This window comes from Pogonomyrmex barbatus, unplaced genomic scaffold (genome assembly GCF_055798465.1).
Source record: "Pogonomyrmex barbatus isolate J1 unplaced genomic scaffold, ASM5579846v1 scaffold6, whole genome shotgun sequence".
Lineage (NCBI taxonomy): Eukaryota > Metazoa > Arthropoda > Insecta > Hymenoptera > Formicidae > Pogonomyrmex > Pogonomyrmex barbatus.
Genome location: NW_028297160.1, coordinates 2,692,793 through 2,705,572, shown reverse-complemented (window position 1 = coordinate 2,705,572; position 12,780 = coordinate 2,692,793). Strand labels below are relative to the sequence as shown.

The 12,780-nt window shown below is 28.3% G+C and overlaps 1 protein-coding gene and 1 pseudogene across 1 annotated transcript; both read right to left on the bottom strand.

Annotated features, from left to right (window-relative positions):
- Positions 1-1,449: 1,449 nt before the first annotated feature.
- LOC148935090 (uncharacterized) lies at positions 1,450-7,156 on the bottom strand (annotated as a pseudogene).
- A 1,424-nt stretch (positions 7,157-8,580) lies between these two features.
- Positions 8,581-12,771, bottom strand: LOC105427974 (uncharacterized; the record flags this gene model as incomplete). Its single annotated transcript, XM_089082367.1, has 4 exons — positions 8,581-9,931; positions 11,340-11,486; positions 11,967-12,124; positions 12,218-12,771. Coding segments are annotated over 4 exons (930 nt in total), but the record flags the coding sequence as incomplete, so codon positions are not given.
- Positions 12,772-12,780: the final 9 nt, after the last annotated feature.

Genomic DNA, 12,780 nt, shown 5'->3' with positions numbered 1-12,780 from the left:
AAGATTTATTTTATTGTTATGTTTGGAAAAAATAAAACAAACATTTTTTACATGCAAGCAAAAGTTTTATGTTTTCCGGTCGCCGACTCAATATGTTCATACAAATATGATTTTTCATTGTACCTGAAATTTTTGCTATTAGTGTTTTCATAACAGAATATATAGAATATTTTATATATAGGTATATAACAGAATATATAGAATATTTTATATATAGGTATATATTTATATGTAATGTATCATATTGTACATGTAGTCTAATATCTGAGTTGATTCGTGATGCAATGCATTTTCCTGATTTAAACTCATTTTTTTTACGTGTTTCGTTCTAATTTTTAATTAGGATCGTTGAATTTTTTGCTTCAAAAACTATAAGAGATGATAACTATTTTATTTTTCCCAAGCACAGCAAAAACAAACCTTTCTTTTTGATTGCATTTATTTTAATAACATGATTTAAAAATATATAAAAATATAAATATGTTATATAAAAATGTATTAAAAAACATATAAACAATTTTTTAAATAATAAATTTTTTGCATACAAAATGCATACAAAAATTTAAATAAATCTTATTTTATTTTTTGCTGATGATAACTGTTACATATATGTATTTTTTCATATAGAAATGAATAATTTTTTCTTGATCTATATTTGGGCTGCTCAATTCGAAGCATTCTAGTATGATAAGATAATAAAACAAATTTTTATCAATTTATTACATATTGTATACCAAAGAGAAAAAAGTCTTAAAAATATATACTAGTGAAGAGAAAAAAGTCTTATAAATATATACTATAAAATTAAAAATTGATATGTGATATAGTAAATATTTTAATTCTATATATTAGTAGTATGTAGAGTACTTTTTAAAATTACTATGCTTTGTTGAATGTTATCGAAAAGTTTGAGATTAAATCATAAAATATAATTTCAATTCATTATGTAGAAAAATATTTAAATTTAATTATAGCATGATACAAAAATATGTTCAAGTATAAAAAATAAATATAAATATAAATTTATTAATTTTTTAATCAATTTATATTTTTATATAATTAAAAGTCTTTTAAATTTCTGTTTCTTAGATATAGAAACGTAATAAATTTGTTATGATCTTAAGTAAAATATAATACATAAATGTGTATAAATGAAAAAAAAATTTTATATAAACCTTTATTCATTAAACAGCGAATTTGCTTTTCATCCCTTGTGCCGAACATCTCAAAGCACAAAGTTTCATTATTTATTTTATCAGTACATTTGAAACATACTAGATTATTTATAAATATATTCTCGATCATAGTGTTATCATAATTATATTCCTTAATAACTGTCACTCTAAAAAATAAATAATTCACAAGCAATTTATTTTAGATTAATTATGTTACTGTCAAAATCCTTTTGATTATAATATGAAATTGCTCTGATATTGAAATGTTTCTTTCTATTCGTTTATCTATTAATAATATTATTATATGATAAAGTTTAACTTTAGTTTGGCATTCATTTGAGTGAAATTGATCCAAGAAATGATATAAATAAATAGATATGATATAATGGATTGATCTAAGTAAAAAATTTACGAGATGAGTATATTTTCAAGATAAATTTGAATTTTCAAAATTGAGATTTCTGTGTAAATAATCTTTGAAAAGTGCTAAATGAATCTGTAATAATTAGTATTTTTATTAATTTTTATGTTTGATATAATAAACAATTATCGCTCTGTAAACTTTAGTGCCAAAAGTAAGAAATAATTACATTTTAAAATAAAGAAATAATGAAATTTATGAGTAATTTGTAAAGTTTTTAAGTATATAAGAGACTGGTACGAGATAGATACAGGTAGATAAGAAATAAATATTTTTAAACATATAAGAAATAGGTTTTAAAATTAAAACTTTGTAAAAAATATTGTATAATCACAAAAAATTATAAATTTTATTAAATTCTCTAAAATTAATTATATAAAATTCTTGTAATTTATCTATTAATATTAAAATACTGAATATTTGTTAATATTATCCACTAATATTATGCATTATATTTCCATTATTGGCGTGAAATCGATATTTGATTCTGTCAGAAACTTTGGATCGAGTTATGATTGTTGAAAGAGCAACTATAGGAAAATTTCGACGACAGTGATGGTTGATTTGTAATATTTGTCGTGATTGATTTTGAAAAATCAATTAGCGAGCTTTCGACAAGTCAGCAATTACGAGCAGTAGATTACTATTAAGATTAGAATCTAGCAAAAGAGCGATCGTAATAATAATAAAATTGTTATCGAGTTGTTTGACTGTGGCTCAATCATTATACGATTTCATATTAAATCATATTAAATCATTATTAATCACGCCTAAAAGTACTGTTTTCTCATTTTGACAATTCCAATCAAGAAAATACTTCTACAATTAAAATATTGATTTTTTTTTAAACATTAAATTATAAAATAGTTATTAAATTTTGACTATAATACATATTAGATATAAAATTTTTCATTTAAAGCATGTAAATTAACTTGTTCAGTCATAAAATACTATTTCCAATACTATTTCTATATATATTAAAAAAATTTACAAATAATGATTAAAACAAATATATATTTTGATGAATATATATTATAATGATTGTTTGTATTTTAAAAACTATAGTACTTGTATGTAGACAAATTTATTTTGATGTTGATATAAACATATCAGAAAAATTAGTCTAAGTTTTCACAGACTCAGTGTGCCAAGATAAGCAACAAAAAAATTTATGCTAATGAAGGATTAAATATGCTTATTAATATTGTTATATTATTTCATTTATATTATCTGTTTCACTAGAGAAATATGAATTTAAAAAACGTTTTATAGATTTTTGTATACTCACGGTTCCATATGATTCCCTTCGTCATTCAAGATCAACACGCAGAAGGTTGGTCGATCGCAATGCAATCTGGACCATCCGTAATAGCATTCACAAGTTTCTATCGACGTATTCGCCGTGAGTGCCGCAGCCATCCTGGCATGTGAGCAGGCAGATACTTTCGATCTTCATGAAATCAGTACGACATTGACACTCGCCCGGAGCTACGCAGTCATCATTATCGCAGCTCTCGCAACGTGGCACGCATTAGCTTTCGTTTTTCATTTCATTTTCAGGGACAATCGATTTCCCTACTTCGAAACTGAAGTATACTTCCTCCAGACTGAATCCGTCATCGTATTCACAGATGCGACGCATGTGCCGTTGACATAGATCGAACAGAAAGGCTCGCATTTCCGTTTCAGTTTCAGCTCTTTGACAGCCGTCAAAACATGTGCAAACATCCGGCGCACACGCCATTGCCGCACTCGACGCTGCAAATTGGATCGCACTTGAACGGAACGATTCCTTCGTCATAATAAATCATGCGATAACCGTCCTCGCAGACGCAGAGATCAGAGGCTTTGCAAATTCCATTTGTTTCGCAAGTCGGATGACAGATAGGATCGCACGTATTTGCTTCGAGATCTCGTCGATAAACGATAGCCCGGATTACAATCGCATTTGTTGGGCTGTACTCAGATACCGTTCTTGCAACTTGGATTACAAATGGATTCGCAGAGACTCGTATGATGACCTTCCGTAGGTTGATAACCGGAATTACAGGTGCATTCGTTTGGCGCAGTGCAATGTCCATTAATGCAATCAGTCTCGCAGATGGACTCGCACATGTTCGAGGAATTGGAAGGACGATAATCTTCGTTACATGCGCAAATTTCAGGTGCACTGCAAAAGCCGTTGACGCAATCCTGATTACAGATGGGGACGCTGGTGTCGTTGCCGTCTGATGGCTGATAGCCAATATCGCAACTGCACGTCTCCGGAGCGCTGCAGTATCCATTGATGCATATTATTTCGCAGATGGGCTCGCAAACTCAGTTATTCTGGGTAAAATGTCTATTCTGAAAGTCAATATTTTTTATATAAATCTTAAGATTATTAATGGATTAATTTTTTGAAGTAACTTTAAACAATAGAAACACTATGTTTAGCTTTAATTAGACAAAAAGATGGTTTTGTTGAAGTATTTAAATATTTGCCGCAGATATAGATCTCTAAAAATAATTTTGTTGTTGGACCATCAAAATAATTATGCAGGACATTTAATTTGATTACCAAACTATGAAAAGTTTTGCAAGATCATCATTATGCCTGAATGTTCTAAGTAATCATTCTGATATTCTAATAAAACTATTTTTATATTTAAATAATATTTTTATATCCAAATTTTACTCCAGGAAAACTGTTCTTTCTAGTATATAGATATTCTAGTATATAGATATTCGTATACGTTTAGTTATTTAAAAAATAGCTAAAACAAATTACTAGACAAAAATAATATAATTATTAGATTAAAATAAATAAGTTTTATTAAACAAATTATAATTATAATTATAATTTTAAATTATAATTATAATTTTATAATTAAATATATATAAATTATAATTATAAATCTTGCTAAATTGTAATCGCATTCTATGTTGCACTGACATCATATTCTATACAGCAAAAATGCTCAAAATATAAGGGATAATTTAAAGATTTATTACGATATCTTTAGGACATCTCTATGATGTATTTTGGACATTTTTGCTGTGTGACATAATTTTGCAAATATAATACTGACATTGATGATAATTGGATAATTTTATTAGGATGTAATCCTTCCTAATACTTGCAGGTATTCGAAGAGATACACACGCCAAATGGTCCGCAGGGCCTTGCGCAGTGAGGTTTGCAAATATGTTTTTCTGTCTCGTTGTCACTTAATTGGAATCCTTCGTTGCACGTGCACACTCCAGGTGCAGTGTATTTTCCATTGAGGCAAGCTTTTTCGCAGATATATTGGTTCGCAGATATATTTCGAGTTCTCGAGAAGTCTGTATCCCGTAAAGCAGCTGCAAGTTTCGGGAGCTATGCAAGTGCCCAAACTTGTCTACAGATTGGTCCACAAACGGTTGAACTCCTTGGAAAGTAGCCTTTGCAGCAAGTGCACATGTTGGAAGCAGTACGCTTGCCATACCAACAACCGTATTTGCATATTGGTTTGCAGACAAAGAATGACTCATGTTCGTAATCATCATCACAAGTACAAATATCGGGAGCTGTACACTTGCTATGAACACTCTTTTTTTTGCAAATAGGCTCGCACGTTTAATTTATGATGTGAATTTTTATAATATTTTTTTTTTTTATATATAGAATTATCTATAAGACCAATGTGTTCCAAATAATTTACAATAATTACATTAATTTACAGTCAAAAATTATTTTCAACTAGATTGTTAGATGCTGAAAATGATGCTGTGTCAAATCAAATTTTATATTTCAGTAAATAAATGAATTTGGAATTTTTTTTATAAAAAAGGTTATTATTATCTTTCTGATGAAAATGGATATCCTTCTGATTCTGAAAGGATATTCTTCTGGTTCTGATTAAAAATCATAAATGTATTATTCATTCTCTACGAAGATATGTTTTTTTTTATTTGGTTAATTTGTAATTATTATCTTACTCTTTAGTTATGTTATAAAGAATTAAACTATGTTTAGTATAGAACTAGTATAGAACAACTACATAGGACTAGTATAGAACAAACTACAACGCGAAACATGACATTTCCTCGACAAGCAGGATCTTGGTTGCTAAAGTAAAGCTCTTTTTAATATGAAATAAATTCAATTAATTATATTACCAACTACGTGCCGCTTTGGTTTAGCAGACTTTCAACGTAGTGGTTCTATAATAATTCGATGATCAATATTATTGATATCGATTAAAATCTCTTTTATTATCCCCCCCATCTGAAATATATATTGCGAAAAATATCATCTCAGCCAGAGATCGAACCTGGATCGCCTGCTTTCCGGACAGGCATCTTATTCATTAGATCACTGAGACTATGATAATATTTATCGCAATATTCAGATAAATAATGTGTACGCATTCAGATAAATAATGTGTCTTTTTCAGCCAACGCGAGAATAAACAATACATATGTATAAGCCGAGTACATGTTAACTAACAAACTACAACGCGAAACGTGGCATTTTCTCGGCAAACAGGATCTTGGTTGCTAAAGTCTTTTTAATATGAAATAAATTCATAATAAAATTCATAAGAGGATTTTAATCGATATCGGAATATCTATCATAATAAATTACAATGTGTATATATATATATTGATAGCCACAAATTACAAATTATAAATATATATAACTTTATCGGCATAGACAAAAAATTTGTTATTTTGGTAAAGTTATATTTGAATCCTTCATAACATGTCTAAAAAATAAAATATCGGAATAAAAAGTAAAGTACAAATACATTTTGTAGAGATTAAGCAATATATTAATGATTACTGATTAAAATTTGAAGATATCTTCATTCCTTTTCATAAACAATTTCAAACATCGCAAAAAAGTCATTTTTTTGTTAAACATTAAATCTCAATTATTTTGGAAACCTGATGTGATAGTAAAATTTAGTTTGAAGCATCGTAGCAGTAGCAAATATTTATAAGAAACATCTTGTCTAGTTCAAAGTAATTAAATAAAATAACTTTTTGTAAATGAATTTTATTTTCACTATATATATATACATACATATATACATACATCGATATTATATTATATTGATTAAGTAAAATTTAAATTAAATAAATAAATCAAAGTGCTCATATTGTATGTTACGACTACAAATTATAACTTACAATAGTTAATGTATATTTATTATCGATGATCTTTTTGTATCCATCTTGACAAGTACAGCTTGTTCATAACAAGGGTTCATAACAATATTATCCTGTAGGGCACAGTTCAGTGCAGACAGGATATATTATTCCATTTGTATCCAGGATCGCACTCCCAAAAGTTGGGTGCAACGCATTTACGATGCTCACAAGGATGAATGCATTGAGGAACACAGCCGTTATAACTATATTCTCGTGGTATATGGTATCCATAATAACATAAACATACATTTGGCCTAATGCATTCACCTTTTCCGCAATCAGGTATGCAAGTTGGTTTACACAGAGCAAGTGATTTTAAACTTGACTGCTCATATCCACTGCAACACTCATATTCTCCACGCCATGATTGACGATGCTGCATAGAGAAACAAGATTTTACATACTCGCGACACGTAAAATTCATTTATATACGTGAAAGAATATAATTATGTTATTAAATGTTATCCTTAAAAAATGTTGTAATAGATTAACTCGATCAGTAAGACAATATTCCTTGTCGAAAATTAAAATGATATTTTCTCTATTAAAATTTAAAGTTTTACAATTTTTAATGTAACTAAATACGATACTGATATCAGACACCTTGTAATATTAAATTTTGATTTTATTATGTTATTGCAAATTAAATTTTACTTAATTAATATAATATCGATGTCTGTCTATATATATATATATATATATATATATATATATATATATATATATATATAAGTAACTTTTTGTAAATGAATCTTATTTTCACTATATATATATATATATATATATATATATATATATATATATCATTTACAAAAAGTTACTTTATTTAATTACTTTGAACCAGACAAGATGTTTCTTATAAATATTTACTACGATGCTTCAAACTAAATTTTATCATCACATCAGGTTTCCAAAATAATTGAGATTTAATGTACAAAAAAATGACTGAAAAGAAACTCAAGACTCAAAAAAACTTTTTGCGATGTTTGAAATTTTTTGCAAAATGAAAATTCTACATTTAAACTTTACCTCCGTTTTAAAATTCCATCGATTTTGAGTTTTATAAAAAATACTCTATACTTTTTGTTTACATGTTTCCAAGTATGGAACTCTAGTAGATTTTAGAAAACTATAAAATAATCATAATTTTAACAATATTAGTTTGTGTTTGGATGCAACATTATTAACATTATAAAAGTTTTGTTAAGTGTCATTTCGATTTACATAAAAAGGAATATAGTTTGAGTAAATAGAAAGAGTAGATTGAAGAATCTAAAAATGTGATCAGATATAGATCTGAAAAAATTTTGATTAGGCCATCAAAATAATTATATAAGATAGTTAAATTGGTGAAAAGTTATTGTACCGTTTTCATAACATATAATAATTTTGTCATATAATAATTCATATAATAATTTTGTCGACTAAATAAGATTATTCAGATTTATAAAATTATAAATTTTTAGACACACTTTCTTCCTCTCTCTTTCTCTTCCACTCTATCTATAGCAAAATTGCACTTTTCCGCGCAGAATATAATAATCTTACCTAATCATTTTACTACAAGTCCCATTATTAAACATCCCATTATTCATATGAAATCCATTGTTCCATGTTCCATTGGTCCATGTCAAAATCTCAACAATCTCAATCCGTTTTGTAAAATAGCAAGAATAAATACAATATATGAAAATTTCATAATTGGTAATTATATTTAAACGTATATTTTTTAAGGTATGCTTTGATGAAAACAAATAATTGTGGAATTATAACGTGTATTACGCCTGTCACAAATTAGATTAAAACTTTTTTTTTTATTGCTTTGAGAGTACTGCTTTATTAGAAATTGACAGGATAAGCTGTTGTCAGCAATTACATTTACAAGTCCATATGGAACTTCTTTTTATCAATAAAGTATATATTTTTAATTAAAGTTATTGTCTAAGTTATTGTTAAAAACTTTTTTAATCCTTCACGATGCTTCACGAATTCTGAATATAAAAAGATATTCTTGCATGTAAAAAGATATTATAATATATAGTATATATAAAATAAATTAATAAAAAATCCTTCTCTGAGCGAAAAATTACGATACTAATTATCATTATGAAAATAATTATGAATTATCATTATGAATATAATTATGAAACATGTTTAGTACAAGGTACCCTACTTCACTATCTCATTATGAAAATAATGAAGGTTTATTAAATTACTCGTATATATAATACGCACAAAATGCTTCTTTTTCTCTTTTCGAAATCTCTTGTTGCGTCTTTCAAGAAGACGACGAGCGTAATCGAGAAATCTCCTCGTGAAATCACCCGGCGCCGCGAGTGAGTGTGTCGGTTTGCTGAGTATTAAGTTATGGCAAGTCACGCCATAATCAATTCGCATTTGGGGAGAGGGAAAAATATAGACAACGAGAGATATCAGCATATCTTTGCGGCGGTTCACTTCGATTAGAGTTAGATCTTATCGCGAAATGAAGCTTCGCTGTCTTATCATCGGCGGACTTTGCTGGTGGCAAGAAATGCCAAATAAGAAGGGAGGAAAATAATCTGAAATTGATGCAATAATTAAAAACAACCCCAAAGGAGGTAACTTATATATTGTGACAGTACACGCCGAAAATGTTTCGGGAATATTTTATTATTGTTGAGCGATGTTAACAGCTTCAATTGCGTCATATCTCATATTACACGGCTTGCGATGTTGTCGATATTAATGATTCATTGGAATGAAGTATACAGTTAATTATAAACATGTTTGCATTAAATGAAATTTATTTTAATATTTGGTTTTATATAATATTTCTATTATTAGTACTGTGTTTCTATTATTAAAATATTATGATACATATGTTTAAAGACATAACATAAGCTAGGATAAATTTATATAAAGATATCATTATTAATTATGATTATTGATTAAATAAATGTTATTTTGTCCGAAAGCTGTGACAAACAATAAAATATATGTCGTTTTATTTATCATTTTTATGACTGCTGTATTTATTGCTCTTATTACAATCAAAATCTGTTTTTACAAAATTTATTGTTTTCATGTTGATGCCTTTTTCAAAGTTACATCTCATTTTCGGGTAATAAAGCTTCGCTGCAGTAAGATTTTCGTATAAAAATGTTTGCCGATATACCTATCGAAATAAATATATCAAAATAATTAACTGTATAAAAATAATCATATTTCATGCAATGTGAAATATAAGAAAATACTAATTATAAATTTTTTGTTTTAATATTTGATATAATGGGAAGGGAAATATCTTAAATTTAATATCGTGGAAACTTAGTGTTTGTTTTATGATTCATATGATATTTGTTATTACGTATGAGATACGTGCAGCAGGAAGTAGGATGCTGTTTTAATAAGAATTATCTTTTAGTTGTATTTTTAAAAATATTGTTACGACTGATCCACTCGTCGTTGCCTTCCGAATATGTTTCGAATATAATAGTAAAAGAAGACAATCGTTCTCTACTGACAGAGCACTGGTTGTTAATTGAATTTCGGTTACGAAAGAACTGCGGAGCAGCTGCGATCATTACGAATATACTTTCGATTCTCTTATTGATCTCGTTTTGGTAATCAAGTTTTTTCTTTTTATAAAACGGCCTATAATTTATTATGGGAGTAAGAGTGAATTGTAGAACGACCTCACAACCGTGATATTTTGAGAGCTTTTAGGAGCTTTTCATGATGATCACTATTATGCGAACAAGAAAAATTCTCTCCTTCTTCAGAATTGGTTTTAATAGACACTGAATCGAAAATTTTATTCTGCCCGATTTTTTCAAGAAAATCTGCCTCAAAATACATTCATCTCTTATGTTTGCTACAAATATTGGAAACTCTGGAAAGAGAATTTCTCTCTAATTCCATTTCTATAGAAAGTTTAAAGTCAACGGGAACCTCTTCCTCAATGAGATATTTTAATTTCCTTTTTTTCCCTATACAAATTCATAGCCTGCATGATTTACTAATCGTTTATTAAGAATCGAAATATCGGAGCCTATATCAATCATTTCAAAAATGTATTCTTGTGTGTCAACAAAACTCCAAAAACAAAAATTAGAAAGAATTTTTACTTATATATTTATACCAAAAGAAAAGTGCTTCTCTTTCGGAATCTCATGTTTCAAGTCTTATTCTAAGCCTCGCGAATTTCCCAGTTTTGTAAACGAGGAATCGTCCCGGAATCCTCAAAATGTCGCGTTCGCGGTAGACCTTCGCACAGTTCACTCTCATTCGCGTAATTATAGATTGTTTTACAAAAAGAATTTTATTAACAAAACGGGAACAAGAGAATTGAAAAAATATTCATAACTATCACAGTTGCTCCGCAGGTTTGCCGCGACTGAAATCCGCTAAATAACAACTGCATCGACGCATCGATAGGGAACGATAGTCTTTTCCTCAAATCAATATTTGAAGGGCAAATCAATATTTGATGAGCAGATTACCGCTCAGTCGTAAAAATATTATGAATTAAATAATTATTATTTTGAAATATATAATTATTAGAGAAACATTTTGAAAAATACCTATCAATTTTATCTTCTGACGTTTGTGATACATTACAAATGCTGCCACTGTTAGACCTATAATCAATATAGCAATAGTCACGAAAAACCAAACTTTTTTAGTAGAGATAGTTGGGCCTTTATAATGCGTTATATAACAAGGCAATTCTGAAAAATAAAAGATAGTTAATAAAACTATACAAAATAATAACTATACAAAATAAAGTTGACAATACAAAAGAAAAAATTGACAAAACTAAAATTTTTAATCGGCTTATGTAAAAAGAGATTTTGATGTCTTGAATAATAATAATAAATTTAAAATTATTAAAAATTATTAAAAAAAAAATTATTCAGAAGATTTTATTTAAAAAATTTTTATCTTAATTTTATCTCTATTTTCTGTTATCAATATTGAAATTATTATAAACTAATTTGTATAATTAAACATAAAGTTATTTTGAATTAAAAACAAATTATTTAAATTTGCTTTGCAAAATATTTAAATTTATTCATATTTTTCGAAGTAATATGTGATAATAAAAAAAAATTTAAAAGCACAAATTACAAATTTTCACAAATATTTACCACAAATTTTTGTCATTACGAATGCAAAATATCTAAATTTATTTTCTAAAATGTAAATACCTGTACTAAGTAAGCACCCGACAAAAATCGTATTGTCTTTATCAGAATGTATCATGTAACACAAAGTATCTTTGTTAAGAGAATTATCACACTGATAACAATTTGGCGCGCTTTTCAGGATTTGCATAATTGTGCTATTTGTATCACGGATCGTAATTCTGTAATTGAATTATAAAATTTATTTAGTAAATTATTGAACGATGTTCTTTGCGAGGTCAAGAATGGGAAATTGGCAAATCCATAATATTCACCTGTTGATATCGTGGTAATCAAAGGCCATCGTTGTGACGCACATGGACGGTTGATCGCAATCCTCTCCTGTCCATCCAAAATGACACTCGCATTTGTAATCGAGGTTGTGGTCGATAACGCATTCGCTGTGTCTACTGCAATTGCGAGTACATGGGGAAATGCAGTATGGTCCCGAATCATTGTAGACGTTTTGTACGAAATCTTTGTGACAAATGCAATGGTCCGGACTGATGCAGTCGCCGTTCTGGCAACCTCTCTTGCAAATTGGTTCGCAAAAGCTTTCATTTCGTGGTGTGAACCCATCGTTGCACGTGCAACGATTCGGCTCTGTACAGTTGCTATTGATGCATGATGGAGTGCATGAAGGTATACAACCTTCACCGAATACGTTCTTCACGTAACCGTGATTGCAGACACAACTGCCAGATATGTCGCACCTCTCGTTAACCTTACATGACAGCGCATTACAAGGACGAAATTCGGTACAAATGCGATCGTCTGAATTATTTTGAGGCTCGGTCCACGATGGAAAATAACCATCATTGCAGGTACATACATTTGG